The sequence below is a fragment of the Solanum verrucosum genome, unplaced genomic scaffold, assembly GCF_900185275.1.
Source record: "Solanum verrucosum unplaced genomic scaffold, falcon-dt-bn FXZP01000183.1, whole genome shotgun sequence".
NCBI classification, from domain to species: Eukaryota; Viridiplantae; Streptophyta; class Magnoliopsida; order Solanales; family Solanaceae; genus Solanum; species Solanum verrucosum.
Genome location: NW_026020430.1, coordinates 178,799 through 200,823, shown reverse-complemented (window position 1 = coordinate 200,823; position 22,025 = coordinate 178,799). Strand labels below are relative to the sequence as shown.

The following is a 22,025-nucleotide window of genomic DNA, read 5'->3' as shown; positions in this document are numbered from 1 at the left end:
TGTGTAGAATTTTCTCTGCCTCAGAGATGCAGCTGAGTCTGATGAAAGTTCACTAATGGGATGGGGCGAGCACCAGAAATTTATGTTTGTTTTCACGATGGGAAGGTTCAGATGAAAGCCACAAGTTTATGGCACCAACTCATACATAGATAGCTAAAGTTAGTACAATTTACATACATAATGTCATATTTATATAGAGCCTACTATCTGTCTAACCCACCTTCAGCTTTTCACACTTCCACGCCTTGAGAAAAAAACAAAAGAAAAAAAAATTACTTATGAAAAAGACCATGTACAACTGTAATACCATCCTAAGCAATGTCCTATGGTATGCCTTGCCTGCTTTACCTTCACAATCAAGCTGCTCAGATACATATGGGGGCTGCCTTTGCCTCGACCAAAAAAGATAACCAAGAAATTGTCTCCTAGCTGGTGCAGTATTATTATATCTCGCCAAACTTTTACAAGCCACTACGTTATTGTCTGTGTTGATGTCCTTCAGCCCCAGTAGAAATGATTATTGATGACGGCCCATCAACTCCTCACTTAGCCTACTGAACACTAGCTTAACTGGAATACAAGCAATGGCTGTTGGCAGTGTCTCTCGTTTGATTGCCCCATCCACTTGATGACTGTTGGAACTACCCTTCTGATCACTACGTTTCTGCTGCAAGGCTATAGATTTAAGTGTTCTTACCTTTTGATGGGAAGATAAATTAATCTTTTTCCCGGACTTTCTTGCAAATGTTCTCTCTATGGCAGGCTGGGAAGTTGTCCTTGTCATGCCTCCCTTTTGAACAATGCCGCCTACACTAGCTTTTTTGACATTTTTGTTGCGCTCAAAACCTTGGACGTGCTTGATTCCTTTAGAATTATCCAACCCTGATGATGCATGGGACCGTGGAACACGAACATTTGCAGTCCTGCGAGCAGTCCTCCAAATAGGTTGGAGTGCAGTATCATTATCAGATGATTCTGGAAAATTGCACTCAGTTGCCCAAAGGAGGCTATCAGAAGAACTGTTTGAAAGCACTTCGATTTGGACAGGATATCCAACTATTGCCTGCCCATTTATCTTACTCGTTAATGAAATCATAGGTATGTGCTCTCTCTGAAAACTTGATTGGACTTTTAAGTCCACATTGACCAGCATGGTCCTGCCACCAGAGTGATGGTAGCTATTCACAGAATCAAAATTCTCAGCGGACTCCTCCCAGTAACCTCTGCTTGCAGGATCATCCCAAGCCCAATCCACACAATTGAACATGTTTTGACTAGCAGTACGTGGAGCTCTAGATCCATATCCAGCCTTTTGCGCCCAAGAGTTCGTAAGGTGGTCATCTTGAAGACATACATAACCCCTCTTTCCCTTGAAATTAGTCATATGACAGGGCCTTCTCGCAAGGTTTCCATCAAAAAGATCCAGAGGCCTCCTGTTAAGACTTCGATTATTCCTTTTCCCTTTTAGTTGCCATTTAGACACCCCAAAGCCAGCAGAAAGAGATTCCTGGTGATAAGCATGAGAAGAAGTGTCATCAGTAAGTGTCACTTCATCCAGTTCTTCACTGCTGATACTTCCACGTTCAGGTTGTGCTTCAGATCTTCCTATATATTTTGGTTCTAGTTCTATAGATGCCGCACCATCTGCATTAGCAACAAGCTAAGTTAGCCTACTTAAGCAGATCATTGTCTTATCTTCTCTGTTTAAAGGAGCAATGTCTATGGAAGAACTGATTCATGATGTCAAGAGAAATGATTAATAAAAGAGTTATAAGGAACTATGCACTCACAATCAGAATTTTTTGAATCTGCATTCACAATCAGAATTAGACATAGATCTGCAGTTTAGATGCCAAAAAAAAAGTGCAATTCCAGAGAACCAATTCACTAGAGTTCCTTTTTCTTTGATAATTAGAAAGAATACCGACTTGGTATTATGGAAGAGATATCAAGAAATTAAATTAACTTATGATCATGTCTACTAGTCGTCACTCGAATGTGATTTTCCTTTGGAATTGCTAAAGTTCTTTGATTTAGAACCTGATTACATCGAAACAAACTCTACAACGCACCAAATTAGCAACAAAATCCAACTCAGAACAAAGCAAGTAATAGTTTTCCTTGCTAAAAGTACAACACCTCGCTCCTCTGTACTGTTTTGTCCTTTTCGTTTTTTGGACTAGTCTTAGTCCTTCATTAAAAAAATTGAAGTGAATAATACATCAGTCAGGAGAAACAAATATTAAAATGAGACATAAATAGGTGGTATATAGGTGAGGTGCATGTAAGCTAACTCGGACACCTACGCTATCAAAAGGGGAGGGGGGATTAGGAGACATTTTTCAACCTCTTGAGACTTTTTTGAGAACAGGGGACCTAAGCATTTGTTTTGAATGCTTCCAGTTTCCTTTCAAGTTTCAACTGAAAGTACTAGTAATCTAGAACATCAAAACTCCAACCATGAGAGGGTATTTAAGACCAAATACCAAATTCTTTCTTTTGACTTAATAAGAAAAAAAAATCCACTGCAGCAAGTTTCTACGATAGCCATGGAAGTTCTTAACTGAACTTCGACATGCTAGGAGCCTAGACTACTTTGAACTTGCTCACAGGTGATACAGAATGTTGGTGAAGTAACCAGTTACAGCCACTTTCTGATAGCTTCAGCCCTAAAAGTCCCAATACAAACTTAGAGGACTGAACAAGGTAGCCATGGCATACCATGTGTACGCGAGAAGGAGAACCACGGAATGAATTGGTTCACATGGGGATAGTAGAACACACAAGGTGACTCAAGCATAGAGAGTGAGGGATTGGAATAACTAAGTTTATCCAATCAGGTCCAAAGATCTCAAAGTTCCAAAGTATAGAGGCATTATAGCGTAGCCACAAAAGATTTTGTACTTTGATGCTGCTTCGTTTTGTCGAGAAAAAGAATGTACATGTAAGGTGGCTTGTGCAAGAGTGAGAAGGGAGAAACCTGAGATTGTGGCCAACTCGTCATCAGTATCTTCCGCAGAATCTGTCTCAGAAGAATCACTTCCAGTATATTCTGCAGACCCAGAAGCATTCTGTTCACATAAATCAGCAGGATCAGAACCATTATCTTCACGCTTCAATGTTGAAAGTTCCATCTGTGCATGATTATTCTCTTCAACAGTCAAAGATTCTGTAGGTTCTTCGGCCAAATCACACCTGCTTTTCTTTGAAACTCCTGGCTGCTCCTCTCCCATCTCAGAGATGCAAACAGAACCAGAGTCAGGCAAATTTTCAGAACTCTTCAAACCTTGAGCAAGAAGGCAGCCCCTATTACGCCTCTTGACAAGATTTTTTTCAGCTAAGCCTTCATCTGATAATTTCCTTTTGACTGACAAACTTTTTCTCTCAATATTAACTAGGTGTTCTGAATTATAAATCCCATCAGGAACAGCATGCTCTGAAGGAACAGTACTGAGGCCCAAATCCTGTAAACCTCTCATCCTCAGAGGTACATCGGAATTCTCATCGTCCCCACTAAACTGATTATGATCATTGGATTCCTGTATAGAAGATAAGTTGCATGTTTTCTTTTCCTCAAGGAAGAAATCAGATTTATGAGAAATTTTATGAGATTTAGATCTTAAACGTCTCCCATTCCTATTTTCCAAGTATTTTGATGATGTTTGTGACTCTCTTCCGGAAAAATCATAAGTAGATTTATTGGTTCTATCAGTGGACGAACAACCTAAACTTCCACATCTTTTACCTAACTGCCTCTCAAGTTCAAGAGCATGAAGTATTGCATCTTCACGTCGTGCATACTTCTCTCTTTTCTTCGGAGGCAGACCTAGGGAAGCTTCTGCCCGTTGAATAAAATCATCAAATTCGCCACACCTGAATGCTTTCACTCGCTTTGACTTCTCCAAATTATACCAATCCCTGGTAAGATACACACAGAGAAACACCATAACATACCATACTAAGACTATGAAGTGTCTGCACCTAGTAAACAAAGTTTAATTAAGACAGGTGGCATAGACTTATGAAGATACAATATTCCACCAGCTAGAAGTAGCATTTCTATTTATCAAGAATGAGAGAGATACGAGCAGCACTTAGCAAGAAATAGAATCAAGCATCTTTTGCTTCTTCATTTTGCTTTTCATTTAACTTAGATGCTCACCCCATGCAGGTGACGATTTGAAAAGGTCCCATCAAGTAAAGAGACCATACTGGACCTACTGCCTTAGATAACTACCAGTAGTTTGTCCAACAAAATAATGCCACTCCCGCACCAGTTCCAAGCAGATTTTTAACACTGATTCACACTAAAAGAAGACTCCTACTCAGATAGAAGAAACAAACAAAAGAGGGTTTGAAGTCCCAAATGTTGTACTCCCTATGTGGACTGATACATGGAGAAGGAAAGTCCTCATACAGAGATACTGTTCATCACAAAATGTCCAGCATTGGACAAAGAAAAAGAGTTAGAACTATGTATGAGTTCTTGCTTCATTAGTGTCCTTCCCCGACTTATAGCTCGAGTCTTGTCATGATTGCGCACTCGACGTAAGAACTTTGCTAGCGGGATCAGACCATTCATGGTGCGTTAACTAGAATTAATGGTTGGCTTAGTTAGTACCTTTTCAGTGTGTGTTCGAACACTTACAATTCTGCAACATTTTTCTGATTGATCCAGCCTCTGAATCCACAAGCACCGGCTTGACTATCCCCTAGTAAAACTCTCAAGTAGATGAATCAAAATCTTGCCTCAACTTCGTAAACTTTTCAACAACATTATGAAAGCTTGTTGCCAGCAGGTTTTAACCAAAGCTCACTCTGTCATTTCCATAGAATCAACTTATGAAAATTTTCCTCTTTTTTTTTTCTCTCCTGTGTATTTTTTGTTCTTTAATTGTGTACTGTCATGAACTAGACTTACTATAATTGCATATAATAATAATATTCCTCTCAAGTCTCCAGTGGTTAGGTTAAACTCAATCTTACCCTCTATACAATGCTATTCCACAAATAGCTTACAGGTGTGGCGCATCTCTATTATCATTATGTATTTTCCTCTTTTTACAGTTAAAGGAGAACAAGGAAATTTCAACCAATATGAAGAGTCCTAATCTCCTAAGCCAGGCTGCATACTTTGACCCATAGCAGCACTTATCTTCTAAACTCAAATAATCTTCACCTACAAGACCAGGGAATTCACGATTACTATTCTCCAACGTAGCGCAATATAATCTTTTAGGATAAGCCAGTAGACATTGATTTAAAAGGAACATGAGCTAATCAGGACTCAATTAAGATTATCCCATTTCCATTTTCTTCCTTCGTAATGACTGATGGTAAAGAGTCCAGAGTCCAAATTTCAAATCAGGGGCGGATCTATGTGGTAGCGTGAGGGATGCCACGACATCCAAACACTCCGCTAAAATTTCCATATACACATAGGGATTTAATGAGTTATGGTATATATAAAAGGTTGGAACCCATAGTAGCATTATCATCTCTGATCCGTTGGTCAATGGCCAGGGTGCCAGGCGCTAGGTGTAGGTTCGAATCCCCTTAAACACGTCTGTTAAGTTAAATTTTTTCCTTTCTCAAATCACTGCCTCTACCCATCCATTTTGTCTGCTCCCCTTTTTCCTTTTTCCTTTTTCTTTACTACTCTTCTTTTCCTAATTTCCTTTATATTCTTTAGTTTTGTATTTCAACTCTTTGTCCAAAAAATCCTCATCTGATAGTTTATTTATCTGAATTATCTCTTAATTTTCTTTTAGAAGATCTCCAAATATTTAATTGAATGTGATTTTAATATTTTTCCTCTTTATTATGCCAAAGTACATTTTAGTTGTTGAATTTTGTTCTTCTTTTCTTACTATTTTGAACAAAGACAGTGGATGCAAGGGCCAATATGTGCTAGATCCTTGATTGTTTTATACACTTCGTCAAGAGTTTTTATTTTTGTTCGAAAATTAATTTTTTATTATATTTGTATAGATAATTTGTGAATTTTTGTAACGAAAATATTTTTCTTTACTTGTATAATTGATGGGAGGGGGTAAATGTTCATTATATAAGTTACTTTGGCTTTTGGTTTTTTATAGAACTCATCATGAGTTACAATTTGTAGATATCATGTTTTACGTACATTATGTTTGAATTGAAGGGGTCGAATTGTGTATTCAAGATTTTGGTTTTCTTGTTGATGTTTCTCATTTGTGTTCAATAGTATTTGACCAAGAATTAGATCGAATAGTAGAAAATTTATTTCGGTTAGATGACCGTGTATTACTTATGAACCAAACATCTTGTTAATCGATTTCCCAAAATGGATTGAACTGATTGAATATGCGCCTTAATTCGATGTCAATCACTAGTGATGAGTTTGTGACACCCACACCATTCAAATCCTGGATCCACCTCTGCTTCTAACTATGAATCCTAAACTATTCACTATCCAATTATAGTAACATATTAAGTCCAGAATTACTTTTGCAATAGTTATTGCTCCCCACTTCCAACCCCCATTTTAACTGAAATATCACAATGCAAACTCACTGGAAATTCATTAGTTATAGTGTTACCAATGTTATCAACGATACTCCAAGTTTCCCGCCACTAAGAATCCATCAATAACAGGCAAGACAATAATAATCGAGTTTTACCATTATTACAGCTGAATATCAACATGCAACATTTATCTTGTGTCAAAACCATCATCCATTGTAAGATAAATTCAAGGGTAAAAAGGACTTACACACTGGCATCTTCTCTCCCAAGAAGCTTCACTGGAGTCCCAGATCGTGGAGACATCAAATGAGAAGCTGAAAATTCATCAGGACATAGTATTTTACCTGGCCACCACGATCCATTTCGCCTTCGGACCCAAACAATACTCCCAACTCCACAATCCCCCGTTCCTGATTCTGTTTCAGAGCTCCCCATCTCTCTATAGCTATATTTTTGTATATAAACACACAAATATATCTATCAAATGCTAAAATAATTGGGTCTACATTCTTGACAGTCAGGTGAAGATGATTGGGGGTTTTGATTGCTGAGTTTCCAGAAAATAAACAGAATATTGGAATTGCACATTCACAAAAGGGAGAATCTAGGTCAAAAATTTGGGGCTAGGGTTAGGGTTTCAGTCAAAATTGGGTATAATACGAGTCTAAATTTGATCGAAGAGGTTGAAATAAAGTCTGAAAAATCGGTGGCACGAGTTATGTCCCTTTTTTTTTCCTTTGTAATAATGATAAATAAATAATTTTAAAATGATGTTAGAAAAAGTTTTAGGTTATATAAATTCAATTACACTAGTTAGCTAAGATAGTATATAGCGATAAATAATTTTTCATCTATAATTAAAGATTTCATGTTTGAGTCGATTTAAATCAATCAAATACCTTAAAACAAAATCAATAAAGATGAATAAGTCATGTGTATAGTATTTGAAATCATGTGTCCTTGTCTCATGTCGCATATTAGAACTAAATGGAAGCTTTGAGCAGTTCATATATTTTTTTAGAGGTCAGTAAACAAAATCATCTCTTTGTATTATGTACTATCATATGACGTCTATATATATATATGACAATGTTTTATATGGATTTTAGTCATTAATGAATTAATAATATAATTGATAACGTTTACGAGAATAGTAGTAAGCTCATAAAGACTTGTTATTCTAGATTATTACTTCCTTTGTCTTTAATTACTTGTCCATTTTTAAATTGACACACATATTAAGAAAACAATTAATGATATAGTGAGTTTACCATTTTACCCCTATTAATTATGAAGTGAATGAAAAATTATATATTTTTCAAAGTAATTAGTCATTTAATTGAGGGTATAATATGTAAAATTATTTTGTCATTTCTTGATTTGTCAAAATGGACAAGTAATTAGGAACAACTATAAAAGAAAAAGTGGACAAGTAATTAGGGATAGAGGGAGTATTAAAGTTGTATTCAAGAATGAAAATAATATTATTTTTTTCAAGTTTCTCGTTCCATAAAATTCTATTGACAATGTTAAATATTATCCCATGTTTTATAGTAAAAGGGAAAGTCACACATAACTCACATAAAAAGAAAATGAGTTCCTCAGACATCTTATCATTTATCTCTCTTTTATCTTTGAGAGGTATCTTTTCATTATAAAATATTTAGATTTTTTTTTTATAGACGACTTAGAATATTACAGCAGAAGTAGTTGCTATAATATTAGCATCTCTACTAGCTACATATATAATATTAGCATCTCTGCTAGTAGTAGCAATATCACTTGTATTCCCAAACATTGTTAGCTTAGTACAATTAGATATGGATATTAGTTGTACCTAATATGCGTCTTTCTTTTACCAAAAAAGTCAGCTAACATGTTCCCGGTTAGAAGTTATGGCGGACCACTAAATTCTTCAATCTTTTTAATAGTGTGTTAAATTAGGTCTTAGGCCTAACTCACACCCCAAAAATTTGCTCAAAGGGAGGAGGATTACCCAAGCCTTATAAGGAGTCCACCCATCTCATTAACCACCGATGTGAGACTTTTGTCATTCTTTAACACCCCACCTCACGCCCAATGCTTAGCATCTGGTGCGTGGGCAATTTTTGATTTTGGGGGCCCCAACATCGGGTGAAACGGGCCCTGCTCTGATACTATGTTAAATTAGGTCTTAGGCCTAACTCACACCCCAATAGCTAGCTCAAAGGGAGGAGAATTACCCAAGCCTTATAAGGAGTCCACCCATCTCATTAACCACTGATGTCACACCCCAACTTTTGTCATTCTTTAACATAGTGACATGCAAAATTTCACAGTAGAGTGGTAAATAGGATGTGCATGATGAAAGAGTTCAATTACCTCAGTAGAGTTGGTTTCCACTTCAATTGGCCTCATATGCTTTTCAAGAGTAAATTTTAATCCAATTTCAAGAGCCTGCAATTTTGTCATTACGTAATTGAAAGTATAAATCTTTCTACTAAAATCAATAACGTAATTACCATATGAGTCTTTGATAACACTACCAAATTCACTCATATAGTTATTGTAAACTTTATTTTACATCTTCCAATTGAGCAAGAAAAAAAGGCTTTTGACATTTTATATGACACTTTCTTTAACTTTTTCATCCGAAAGTGAAATGTATAATTAGTTATTACCATGAACCTTCGTAGAGAAATGTTAACCTATTATAATTTAAAGCAAGTATTATATAACTTTTAAAAATAATATAATATTTAACAATAGTAAAAATTAATAGAACATATTTCTCTTCCAAGAAGTCTGACATAATTTGAAGACAACACCGTAAAATCAATTTTTTTCTCTATACCCTTCCTTTTATAGTGATGATAAGTTTAAATACATCCAACAAATCAAAAACATTAAAAAATCATTTAAGCTATTTTGAAATTTATCTTATACTTCATATCCAATAAAATAGAAGACAAAATTCCACAAAAATTTCTCACATGACAAAAAAAATAAAAAAAATTTAAAGTTCGATATATATTAAAAGCGATGTGAAAAACATAATTCGACTTAACAAGCATATGAAGGAAATGATTACCTCAAGATTTAGATTGAAAAAATGTGTCCATATTTGTCAAAATATATAATAAAAGAAACAATGATTATTTTGTACAACTCTTACTTATTAGACTAAACTAAAAGAAAAGGAAAATGGTAATTTATTTATTTAGAAATCAAACATAAATCTCTTGAACAGGTAAAAAAAATGGGGAGAATTATATTTGGGCTTCTTCCAAAACATTACACCAAGGGCCCAACTATTGAGAGGCTTAGGGTTTCTGTTTGCAGCCCAAAGTTCAAAATAATTTGAATTTCCGCTCCAACGGTCACATTGACAAGGGTTCTTTCTCTGCACCCACACAAGTATATATATCCCTCCTTTTTCTCACCATTGTCAATCCAATTGCCTCTCAGAAATCCCTTTCCCCCTCCCCCGAACAATCGTAGATCGATTTTCTGTTTCATTTCAGCAGCAGAGATGGATTTCCACAGCCTCGCAAGGAGAGAATTGCAAGCTCTTTGCAAGAAGAACAAGATCCCAGCTAACTTGACCAATGTTGCCATGGCTGATGCTCTTCAATCTCTTGAATTTGTAAGTTTTCTTAAATCTAAATCTGATAACTCTGTTTTCCTGTATTGTAGAATTGATGAGTTTTACTTGAAATGAAAATGAAATCAGTAGCATTTCTAATGGTTACAGTAGGAAGAGGAGTTACCGGTATCTGCCAATATTTTTTGTTGTTGGATCGATTCGGTTTACCTCATTTCACTTGCAGTCACCTCTCTCGAGTTTCTAAAATCAAAATCATTATTGAGTTTGTTTAAAATGAATATAAAATAAGCAGCATTTCAATTGCTTACACTAGGAAGAGGAATATCTGTATTTGATTCGATCTGCGAGTATTTTGTTTATTGGATCGATTTGTGAATCGATTAATCTCATTTCATTTGCAGTCACCTTTCTCGAGTTTGTTAGTTTTTTTCATTCAAAAGCATTGCTGAGTTTACTTAAAATGAAATACAATAATCAGCATTTCAAATGGTTACATAGAACGAGGAATGTCAGTTTACTGATTAGATCTGCAATTTTAATTTTTTGTTGGATCGATATGTAAATCGGTTTATTCATTTCACTTGCAGTATGGTACCAAGTTTTTTCCAGCTTATATTTTGTGGGCATTGGCCCTTAACCTTCAGATAATTTGAGAATGTGAGGAAGCTGTGGACTGTAATTTCTATACTAAAAACTCATTCCTGCTTGTTGGATTGTGTGAACCACCTAATAATTCCCCAGCTGGATTTCTATAGCTGCTATTAACATATGTACTTAATGTTTACCGGATTACTCATTGACATTGTACATCAGAAAGGAAATTCAGAAATGTTTCTATATGCAGGTTGATGGTATTGAAGAGGTCTTGAAAACATGTGAATCTGATGTTGCCAACCCATCCATGGAATCCCCTGGAAAGTCAGAAGCATTAGCAAGTGTACCTCGGACTGGTCGCCGAACTACACAACGAAAGACAATCAAACATGACTCAGAAACTTTGCAGACCACGACAAGGAGTCACTGCAGAACAAGAGGAACAATGGTAAGAGACGTTGATGAAGCCAAAAATGATATGCTGGAGACTCCTGCATTGCCAACTACCAGAAGGAGGGCCGCAACAACTTCAGTTCGTGCTAAGCTGGAATCTGCAATGAAGGAATGTGAACCAAAAGAGGAAATTGTGGATCAGGTTGAGGAAGAAAGGAAAGATGTTCCAAAGACACCAGCAGCTGCTCTCACTAGCCAAAGAAAGGAAGTGAAGGCAAAGAGTTCAGTTAGGCAAGTGTACAGCACTCGTCGATCAGTGAGGTTAGCTGGGAAACCTATGCAGGAATCAAGCACACAAGAGGATGAAAAGTCAGGAACCCTTACGTTTGATGCAGTTTCTGAAGAAACTGATGAAAGTTTGGAGGTGAACTCTGAGCTGCATTCTGCTCACAAGTCTGAAGAATTAGACAAAAATGGTAATGTCCGCAAGCTCATGTAATCCTTTACCTTTTTCTTCTTCATGAACATCACTTGATCTCAGATCTGACTTGGCAACTATGCTACAGGTATTGATTTGAAATCATCCGAGAGTTTGGACATGAAGAACGAATCAGATACCGTGTCAGTTCAAGATTCAAATACCTTGGTACAAAATAAAATAGACATGGAAGATGGTGTTCAACAAGACAGTGCTAATGATCTGGAAGTTGTTGTCTTAGATACAAAAGCAAAAGAGGGCTCAGAGGAAGTAGCACTTGGCTTCAATAATGATGGTATGTATTGCTGTTCTCGGGGTAGAAAGATTTGAGGAGATGGTATCTGTTCTTCTGTGTACTTTTTGTATCAATTGTCTTATCACCATCTCTGTCGTATGAAATCCTATGTAATACTTTGTGATCATTAAATGAAATTGTTTTTAGGATCTGGAGAAGAACCCATGGAAGAATCTGAAATTGTTGGTGAGGCTAAAGAAGAAATAGATTTTCAGAACAAAAGCCAGAACTTGGGTGATGATACCAAGAGTAATTCAGATATCACAAACCAGCCTAATGGACAGGAAGAGCCCCATGGTGATACATCTGATTTTATGGCAGAAAATGATGGGGAGGAAGAAGGTCATTTTGATTCTGATGTTGCAGGAAAACAAGAGTTGATTGGAGAACAACCTGTAGCTGTAAGTGTCAATCCAGACACTAAGATAGATTTTCACGAGGTGGATTTGTTTGAGCAATCCAATGGCGAGGAAGAGGCTAAGATGCGTGCAAGTCAGCAGAAGTGTGTGACTAACATGCAAGCTAACATAGATTTTCTTGAGGTGAATTTGTTCGAGCAATTCAATGGTGAGGTCCAGGCTAAGGTGAGTGGAAGTCAGCAGAAGTGTCTGATTAACATGGAAGATGCAGGAGAAGTTGCTGGAGAAGAAGAACGCATGGAAGAATATGATGTTGATTGTACTGAGGCTACCATGGATGCACCAGCTGATTCTCTGGAACTTGCTGGACAAGAAGAATCCATGGAAGAATATGATGTTGATTGTTATGAGGTTAACGTGGATGCACCAGCTGATGCTCTGGAAGTTGCTGGAGAAGAAGAACAACCCATGGAAGAATTTGATGTTGATTGTACTGAGGCTAATGTGGTTGCACCAGCTGATGCTCTGGAAGTTGCTGGAGATGATGAATCCATGGATGACTCAGAAATTGATTATGCTGAGGCTACTGTGGAGAGTGCAGCTCACAGTCTTCCACCCTTGCCTCTCATTTCTAATGCTGCCCCAGAACCAGTCCTCACTTTGGCACTGGATACTATGCAAAATCCTTCTGCCTTGACAAGCACAAATTCAGAACTCATCACTCAGACACCAGTTGAGAATTCATCAGCAGTGACAAGCATAGGACAGATGCTTGTTACAGATAACAAGGAAAACTTGGTTTGTACGAAAGAAAACAAAGGCACTGCTGGCAATAACTTGCAGAATTTAAGCTTGAGGAAGCTTACAAAAATGTTGAAAGATTTAAAGATCTCAAAAGATCCTAGTGGAAAGGAGGTAAGAACAACATCAGCTAATATTCTTTTTCATTCATGTGTAATTTTTTAACTTGTGGTTGTAGATGTTTAAATGTGGAGAGTATAATTGAAGTGATTTTTCTATTCACAGGCAGTAAACTCAAGATCAGCCTTGCAAAAAGTTCCAGAAAACCGTTTGACCAGTGAAAACGAAAATTGAAGCTCATCAAAATAGGGGCAGACCATTCCGCCTGCCATTAAGATGGAAGATTGAAGCTTTGCAAACCTTCTTGATTTGCTACTTTTGAGACATCAAAATTTATTATCCCTGTTGTTTTTTGTATTCCTTCAGTTATTTTTCAATACTTGTATGAAAAAAAACAAAATTACTCATATGATGATGTAATCCACCAAACTTCTCTTCAATTCACCTGAATTATTCTCTTTGTCAATCTATATCTTTGAAACTCAAATTGAATAAAAAACTTGGACACTTAGCAGTTGCAATCTGTAGCTTCCTTTTTATTTTCAACTTTTGGCAGAGATTAAACATTACATTGTCAAAACAACTTTTCTGCAATTGTAACTCAATAATAAGAAAGTGCGAAGGAAGGAAAAAGATGTCCACTATTCGAAAAGGTTCAAGAAACTAATTGCCGAAGGCAAAAACAATAGAAAAGAATCATGTCTTATATAAATGTGAAGTTCTCCCGAGCTATTTCTAAACATATTATTAGTGCAGGTTATGTGTGTCCTCTTTAAAGTGCCATAACACTGAAAAGTTAACATTTAGATATGCTCTAAAGCCCTTTTCATCAAGATTTAAACACCCTTCAAGTAGTCAAGTGATCCTTCCACAATATTTCCAGAAACATCATTTCAATGCAACACAACTGAGAAATGTTGATTTCACTTTTAAGTATATGGAGTCTTCTATAAAAGCATAATGGGATTATAAACCTAAAAGGTTTAGTGGAAGAGAGTATTTTCATAAAAGTAGAAAGACAATTATCTCAGTTGATACCACATGTTACCTTGTAGATAAACTGTTCCACAAGAACACATGCTAGAGGCAAAAACGGGAATGATAAGATACATATAGGGCCAAACTTTTCATGAAGCAGGGTGGATCAATTTGGCATGCTTGTTAGGGAGATCATTAATCACCTATTTCATGTGGAAGTATACATACTTAAAATACTACAGTAGGTATCAACAGACACAATTCTTGTGTACGGGGAAGACCAATTGCAAGGCCCACATTTTCAGCATACAGCAGAATCAAAAATCAAGCTTCACCCTAGATCAGGATTCCACTACATAAAAGCACAGACCCGAAAGAACAAGTAACAATGTTCAATGTGAGTTCAGGCGTTTTAATTTACAGACTGCAGGGTAATCAGCTTTGTCCCTCAAAATAGGTTCTTAGGAAGCCTGCAAAAGCAAATTAAAGTTAGATCAACAGGTTAGGGATGACTGCGACAATCTTGAAGACATAAAAGCCAAGTTGTAGACCTGATCAATCAGAAGGCTGAAGTCCCCACTGAAGAGTACCCAGCGGCCTTGAGATCTTTCAAAGTGCTTGATAACCAGTCTAGTCCCTCATATAGACCATCCCCTTTAAGAGCACATGCACCTTGTATATGCCATTTCCGGTTTTTAAGATCATAAAGACCGAGGCCTTCACACACTTCCATTGGAGTCATTGCTCCTTTCTGGACCAAAATTAGGGGAAAAAATAAACAAAGAGGATCAATATGATAAAAATTTTATCTACCTAACACGAGATGAGAAAATGGAAAGGGGATAGAGGGGACATTTTATTTGCTTCTTTTACATTATATGAAGTTCCATGTAAATGGGTGTGCTTCTTTTAATATTGGTACGTCTAGGAGAGGCTTAAAAGTGATTTGCCTCATTCCCACAAATTCTTTTAGATAGAAAACTAATGTTGATGGGCAAAAGCCCCTCCAATTTCATTTCCTAACAACACCAGAAGGGTTAAAGGTAAATGACAACCAAAATGAAAAAAAGGAAGATGAGAGGACTAAAGGTAAATGATAACCATCCTCCTTTTACTCCGCCTACCAAGCTTTATTTTGCTTAGCAGTCGCAGTCCAAGAGAAAAGTGACATAAACAGAGACCACTCACATAATAAAATTGAGATGCAGGTTATGGTGTGAGTCGGAAAGCTCATGATTGGGAAATCAGAAATATTTATGTTAAATCAAGACATCATGTAATTTCCGAATCATAACTAAGAGAGAAATACATAATTATAGCAGAATACACTATAATAGTATTCTTAAGCTTTAGACATCAATCTTTGTAAAACTTACTCCGACAAACAGAACATAGTACAGCACATTGAGTAAGAGTGTAAGCTCTGCACCACTGTAGTCATATTTTTTAGTATTACTAGCACAGTTAAAGACCTTTGGGCCACGCCCCTTTCACTAGTTTAGGATTTCCTGCAGTTACCAAGCGGTTTGGTTAATCAAATAGCCTTTGGTTACAAGTCACTTTTGTGTTCCTATTGAGGGAAAAGCAGCTGCAACACATTGTCTTAATCCGGCAAAGCTAGTTGGTTTTTGTGGCAATCTATTAGTATTCACCTGACTGTTTACTCTGTTAACTGCTGCATCATCTTATTGCTGCAGTTAATGGGAGCTTGAACTATCTACATGGAAATTATCGTTTGTATTTTTGCACCTTAAACAAATAAATATATAGATAAAAACTAGTAGAGATTCCGAACCAAGAGTAAACCTTGGGGGATATATACTGATATGTAATCTATATCATTCTTCTCTTGTAAGGCCAAGTTGCTATTTCCTGTCATAACCTTATTTCTTGATGGAAAAATTCCACGGCCCATTGCCCTTGGCACCTTTCCCCACCATTCCTTTTGGATAAACATACGTAGTCTGTTTCCATGAATCAATCAATCCATCAACTATTCCTCAATCCCAGAACCAGTTGGCTTTCAGCTATATGAATTGTCTATATCCACTACGCTTTAATCAAATCCATTCATTCTTTACTTATAATTAGTAAACAAGACAAAATTGAATACATTTTGTTCGAACAATTAGAGGTTCTCTAAATCCACACTTATCTTTATACTGCCCTACACGACTTTAATCAAACAAAAAAGACTTCTGGCAACATAACGGTTTTATTGAAAATAACAATGGCAGGTTTTCTAAAGCTTGAGATTCTCTAATCCCACACTTATTTCTACACAAGTCTCAAACCCTATTAGAAACACTCCCGACAACAATTAAACCTTCATTCCAACTAGACTTAATTTAGGAATATGTTAGACCTTCGTGGCAGAAATTTCACTTTCATAAAAAGCTGTTGGTCTCGCAACCACTTCATAGAACTGATATTTCACTTTATGTGGGATCCACTGATTGTATAATACTGTTATAGTACTCATCCATTTCAGTCATCTTATTCTAATTCCATGCATTTCATTTTTATCTAACAAACCATTATCCTAAAATATGGAATCTGAATATCTGACTTGTCTGCATTTAAGTATCCCAAATAGTTTGATTATTATGACGGTCTACTTTGGAAAGGTTTTGGTGGAAAGGAAAAAGGAGTTATTCCTAGGTGAACAGGAAGGGGGTATGTCTGTTCCTTAGTTCTTGAATTAGTATGCTTCGGTGAAGGTGAGGTAAAACAACATGAGCGTCTACCTCATGAGATATGGATTCCACCACACCATTTTTGTTTTCACTAATCAAGTACCAGAATACATCAAGCATCAGCTGTGGATCACACAGAGGGAAGCTTAATAAACAACAGCATGTCAAAGCTTACAAAGGCCAGGACATACGATCTGATACTAAGCACGATAAGGTCTGCAAAATCTTTGAGTATCTTTTGCTTTTTTGATAAAAAGGTAACTTTTCATAAAAGCAGCACTAAGAAAGTCAATATCTTAAGAGTATCTATTGTCTGGGATTTATTTAGCAGTATTCACCAATTAGTTTATCCTCCAACAGTACATAAAGAGAGAACAATAGATAACAAGTAACTAATTGCATTTTGTCGATGCACAAACCCACTGATATCACAAACTTACCATGTCCTGCTTGTTAGCGAAAACCAAGATGACAGCATTAAGCATAAATGGATCTCTAATGATCGCCTGAAACACATTAAGAATGAGATTTAGGTAGGTAAATGACCATTGTACCTGGGACAAAGAGATAAAAAGTTCAAAAACAGAACCTGAAACTCTTGCTTTGCCTTTCCGATTCTCTCACGATCCAAAGAGTCAACGACGTAAATCTGTAAACAATAAAGCACTTAGTAAACAGAAATAACCATTTTACAAAGACAGGATGCAAGCAGTTAAAGGCAGTTCACATAAAATGGAAAATGTAGGTTTGATTTTTAAGGCATTCAGTAATGATGGTTCAAATGGTATATCACGTTAACACATTTTCTCATTTAAAATTTCTTATTACCCTTCAGGAATTAAGCTTCCTATGCGACTTCTAGGTAATAGCACCTATGAGAAAAAACGAGGGAAAATTCATCTTTTCCTATGGAATCTAATGATACTAAAATTAAAATCAACAGTAGATGTGTATTAGTCGACACGGATACAATCTAATATATATAGCTTTACCAGTCCATCTGTGTTATTGAAATAATGCCTCCAAAGTGGCCTTAATTTCTCTTGTCCTCCAACGTCCCACACAGTAAAAACCACATTCTTGTACTGCACTTTTTCTACATTGAAACCTGCATGCCGTGCATATACAATCAGCTATTACATATACAGGTATTCACTTGGTCTCATAGGTGTTCAATACATATATCTGCAAAACTATGCGATATTCCAAACCGGAAGCAATTTCCATTGCAAGATTTGAGATTCCAATTTTGCGCCTTCTGCAACCACTATACTATGACCTTATGTGATGGCCTCATAATTAGGAAGAGAATAAAAGGACTTATATCCAGTCAGAGAATTAGAAAAGAAAAAAGAATAATTTGGTTGATGAAGTTTTTACCTAACTCTAGCATGGCCTATCAAAGTACCTTCTTTGTAACAAAGCAACCATATCTTTTAGATGTTGGTGCTTCTTTTTTTATAAAAAATATTGCATGACATTGATAGGTCTTTTTCGGTAAGTATATTGATAGGTCATATTGCAATTAGTTGAAACTTCAAATTCATCAAGCAACAAGTAATTAAAAGAACTCAAAGTTGTCAGGTCGACAACAATATCAATGCAAGCAGATTCATAACTGAACCAATGAAACATTAAAGTGCCACACCACTGCGAGCGAGAATTTAGAAATAGCATACCAATAGTAGGAACTGTGGACAGAACTTCTCCTATATGCAGCTTGTACAATATAGTTGTTTTCCCAGCCGCATCCAGCCCTAGCATCACAACCTATACCAAACAAATCATAGTAAACACAGCAGAAAGGGATAAGATTAAAACAAAACAAAAATTGAAAATGGTAATTGTGAAAGGCATAAGATAATTAATTACACATACAAGAAGAATAATCTGCTAAGAAAATAATCAGAGACAAAAGGTGTAGTGAACATAAGGCAATGGCCTATGAGAGCTGATGGATGGATGATGAGAAATAAGCATCAGTTCATCATAAACCTGCTACAACAATCCAACCATTTGTAGTAATCATTTTCATTACTGAGCAGGCAAAAAGTCATTGCAGAAAGAAAATTAGTTTTTCCTCCAAGAAAATCTCTGTTCCCTTCCCCAAGTCCCTCCCTATGCTGTAGTCAGTAATGTGGGCACCACATTAGTAGACTAAAAACATACGGCAGACATGATATATGTGAGATAGTACTTCATACAAATTCATGATGATTACCTATCTGAAAAGATAAAAATAAGGATGATGGAAAAGATGAGATGATCTTTGACACATTGAAGGTTTCTATTGATCTCTATCTCTACTGATCTAATGATGGCAATTTTAGAGGCCTTTCGTTGAACTGGGAGGTCACTGAGCAATATCAAGCCACTTGGTAGCTGGCATTCTGCACTATGCAGAAATGGAACCCTAGAGGAGAAGGAATAGGGTTGAAGGAAATGGGGCTTTACTTTTTTATCCCACCTACATAGGACATGAATGGGTACTTCTAGCTTATTTCCACCGGTTCTTCCCGAAATAGCTTCAGTATATATTCTTTTCTATTTTGATGTCAATATACCCACTGCAATCCCACAAGTTGGGTCAGCCAGTGAATTGCAAGACCAAGTTAACATTAGTTACAGGCTTACAGCAGTGCATTTACCTGAAGTCGTAAAGGAAGCAACCTAGCAACTGCACTTATGCGCAAGAACTATCACTAACAGCAATGCGCCAAAAGGAAGAAAACAGCAATATGCAAATGAAGAAAAGAGTGACCAGTAATCTTGATATAAGGAAATTGACCAAAATAAAAGGAACAGAATTGCCATTTGTTATGAGAGCATCCCGTATCTGTTTCCAACAGACAATTTTCTTTAAAGACACCTTTATTTAATTTTATTCTCTATGTACATTTTACTCAATGTGTTCCCTCAATGGCAATTTTAACTGTCAATAGTTGGATCATGGATGCACAAGGAAATCAACTCCAAGTTCTCCGACTCACATACAACGGACATATCATTTCATAGGTTGGTGTACTCTAAATCAGAGGCGAATTTAGGATTTTTCGAACATGGGTGCACCAAGTAAAAATGTATTGAAGTGGAAATTAATCCTTAATCCTCAAGGTCAAAAGCTCAACATTTAACCATGTGGACCATTTAGACTTCTTGTAGTACGGGTGAAGAATATGATATTATACAAATTTAGAAAATATATACATAAAATATCTAATTTTACGAAGAAACCACGGGTGCGGATGCCCTATTTTTTGGCTCTAAATTCGCCACTTCTCTAAATATGATAGTCAGTTCAAAGAAGCCTATACAAGACAGTGAAAACTAATGCTGCTCTGTTGAGAAAAATCACAATATACAATTAATTTTAAAAACCCAGGACTAATTGCATGAAGAAGCTTTAAAGCTAAATTCAACTCTGCATATCACATTCAGTCCTCAACAGCCTTAAAAATGCTTATCAGTCAATTTCCTCAAAAGTATATAGCCAGGGTGTTATATGCTCAAGATGGTAATACTTCAAGCACTAGCATCCACTCGGGAATGACCAAAAAAGGATGACGGAGTGGAAGCTATTAAGTAGTAAGGGAATGGAGGAACTCGTCTTCAAACCTTCGGAACAGAAGATCTTAAAATAATGGATGATATTCATATGGATTTAGTCAGAGCTCCAATGTGGGTTCCGGACACAAGATGGGAAACCAAAAAAAAAAAATAAAAAATCATAAGAAACATTCACAACTATTTATAACTCCTACCCCTAAATTCCTTATCCAGACAAGAATCTTAATTAAGCTAAGACTACTAAAGGTAGACAAGATTCTTAATTAAGGCAACAGTCCAATAGCTAAAACAGGAAAACCCAAAATAGCTTAACTTATTGCCTCTTAACTCAACCCAATCAAAGGTCAAGGTCACTTAAAGTTCACACCTTTGTTTAAAAAAATTATGTAAATTAAGTAGACATTCCTAGAGAAGTGAAATAGGAAAAGTATGTGAAACCCATTATCTTCAATGAGCTAAGAAGAAGCCCCACAAACTCTAATTGGCAAAACCATAAGTGATCATTTCCAATAACATATGAACAAACAAAAATAGAAAGAAAAAACGGGGTGGAGAGGAAAAGGGTGTTTGAGTAATGGCATACCCTCATCTCAGAGTTGCCGAAGAAAGTATCAAATAGCTTGCGAAAAGCTTGTCCCATTACACCTTTTGCCTTGTCTCTTCTTCTTCTTCACTCCTTTTTTCGTTTCTCCAAAAGCGAATCAGATGAAATTGGAGAGTGAAACGTGAAGGATCCAAGTAAGAGAGGCTAATCTGCTACTATAATTTGGTGATCTGAGAAACTTTAAAACTTCATACTTTATTGATGATGATCGATTTGATAAACTGAAGAAATATGGAGAAGGTAGCGTTGTTTTTCCTTCGTTTCTGCAACTTTTCTGAGCTTCTTTCTCTAATTATTTTTTTTCGTTTCTTTCTGTTTTTCTCTTCTTTTTCTTTTATTTTTACTATTTATTTATTTATTGAAAAAGAAAAAAAGAAAATTATATTCCATTGTTTTTAGCCCTGGAAATGGAATATCTTGGATGTTGCAAATACTGGGAATTTTTTGGATCAATTCTTTCTTTGGTTTAATATATATTTTAATCTCTCTTTTATTGTTGTGTCTCCCTTCATTTTGTGAAGGTAAACATTCTATTAATAGTGCTACTAATGCAAAATAATATGATTGGAATATACTAATTGGTCGAAGGGTATAGTCATAACTTTTTCTATTAATTTATTTATTTACTACTAATACTAGAGTTGGTTAGATATTTGAAGATCAATATTCTTATTAAGAGAATATATTCAATCAAACTAATTCTCTATGTGGCACCTTTTGGCACACTCCGTGACTCTATGCAGTTGAGACGCGTTGGAGATATTTGGATGCCACGTAAGCCAAAAAGGTGTACAAAATTACAAAAAAAAATGAGTTTAGGGGCGTAATAGAACCTTCGTTTAGTTAAAGTGTGTCTCTGAAATTTAGGTCATAGTCTAGGGAGGTACTTCTACCTTTTCCCTTTTTTTATTAGTTTGCTATAAAAAATAATATATTTTTATAGGAAAAAGGTACAAGTACCCTAAACTATGACTGAAATCTCAGAGACATAGCTTAACTAAATTAAGGTCCTATTACCCCCTGAACTTATTTTTTTTGTAATTTTGTGCACCTTTTTGGCTAACGTGGCATCCAAATATCTCCCACGTGCGTGGAGTCACAGAGTGTGCC

General features: G+C 36.1%; 3 protein-coding genes across 3 annotated transcripts; 1 reads left to right on the top strand and 2 right to left on the bottom strand.

The window, feature by feature from the left end:
- Nucleotides 1-239: 239 nt before the first annotated feature.
- Nucleotides 240-7,162, bottom strand: LOC125807880 (uncharacterized protein At1g51745-like). Its single transcript, XM_049487624.1, has 3 exons — nucleotides 6,752-7,162; nucleotides 2,981-3,918; nucleotides 240-1,644 (listed from the first exon to the last, which is right to left on the bottom strand). Exons 1-3 carry the CDS (start codon nucleotides 6,937-6,939, stop codon nucleotides 518-520), a joined length of 2,253 nt encoding a protein of 750 aa, XP_049343581.1. The 5' UTR covers nucleotides 6,940-7,162; the 3' UTR covers nucleotides 240-517.
- A 2,770-nt stretch (nucleotides 7,163-9,932) lies between these two features.
- LOC125807971 (uncharacterized) lies at nucleotides 9,933-13,563 on the top strand. The gene is made up of 5 exons (XM_049487732.1): nucleotides 9,933-10,129; nucleotides 10,935-11,553; nucleotides 11,644-11,850; nucleotides 11,998-13,124; nucleotides 13,236-13,563. The coding sequence occupies exons 1-5, from the start codon at nucleotides 10,016-10,018 to the stop codon at nucleotides 13,302-13,304; spliced, it is 2,136 nt and encodes a 711-aa protein (XP_049343689.1). The 5' UTR covers nucleotides 9,933-10,015; the 3' UTR covers nucleotides 13,305-13,563.
- A 691-nt stretch (nucleotides 13,564-14,254) lies between these two features.
- Nucleotides 14,255-21,241, bottom strand: LOC125807895 (uncharacterized). The gene is made up of 7 exons (XM_049487643.1): nucleotides 20,895-21,241; nucleotides 18,424-18,514; nucleotides 17,737-17,852; nucleotides 17,334-17,393; nucleotides 17,185-17,250; nucleotides 14,600-14,799; nucleotides 14,255-14,518 (listed from the first exon to the last, which is right to left on the bottom strand). The coding sequence occupies exons 1-6, from the start codon at nucleotides 20,949-20,951 to the stop codon at nucleotides 14,608-14,610; spliced, it is 582 nt and encodes a 193-aa protein (XP_049343600.1). The 5' UTR covers nucleotides 20,952-21,241; the 3' UTR covers nucleotides 14,255-14,518; nucleotides 14,600-14,607.
- Between the last annotated feature and the right edge of the window lie 784 nt (nucleotides 21,242-22,025).

Coding starts and splice junctions, on each gene's coding strand:
- LOC125807880 (XM_049487624.1), bottom strand. CDS start 6,939: ATGGGGAGCTCTGAAACAGAATCAGGAACGGGGGATTGTGGAGTTGGG. Junction 3,919..6,751: donor GGGAGAGAAGATGCCAGTGT/GTAAGTCCTTTT, acceptor GTATCTTACCAG/GGATTGGTATAATTTGGAGA. Junction 1,645..2,980: donor CGAGTTGGCCACAATCTCAG/GTTTCTCCCTTC, acceptor TTGCTAATGCAG/ATGGTGCGGCATCTATAGAA.
- LOC125807971 (XM_049487732.1), top strand. CDS start 10,016: ATGGATTTCCACAGCCTCGCAAGGAGAGAATTGCAAGCTCTTTGCAAG. Junction 11,554..11,643: donor TGAAGAATTAGACAAAAATG/GTAATGTCCGCA, acceptor ACTATGCTACAG/GTATTGATTTGAAATCATCC. Junction 13,125..13,235: donor AAGATCCTAGTGGAAAGGAG/GTAAGAACAACA, acceptor TTCTATTCACAG/GCAGTAAACTCAAGATCAGC.
- LOC125807895 (XM_049487643.1), bottom strand. CDS start 20,951: ATGGGACAAGCTTTTCGCAAGCTATTTGATACTTTCTTCGGCAACTCT. Junction 17,251..17,333: donor AGGCAAAGCAAGAGTTTCAG/GTTCTGTTTTTG, acceptor AATGTGTTTCAG/GCGATCATTAGAGATCCATT. Junction 14,800..17,184: donor TCGCTAACAAGCAGGACATG/GTAAGTTTGTGA, acceptor ATTTTGGTCCAG/AAAGGAGCAATGACTCCAAT.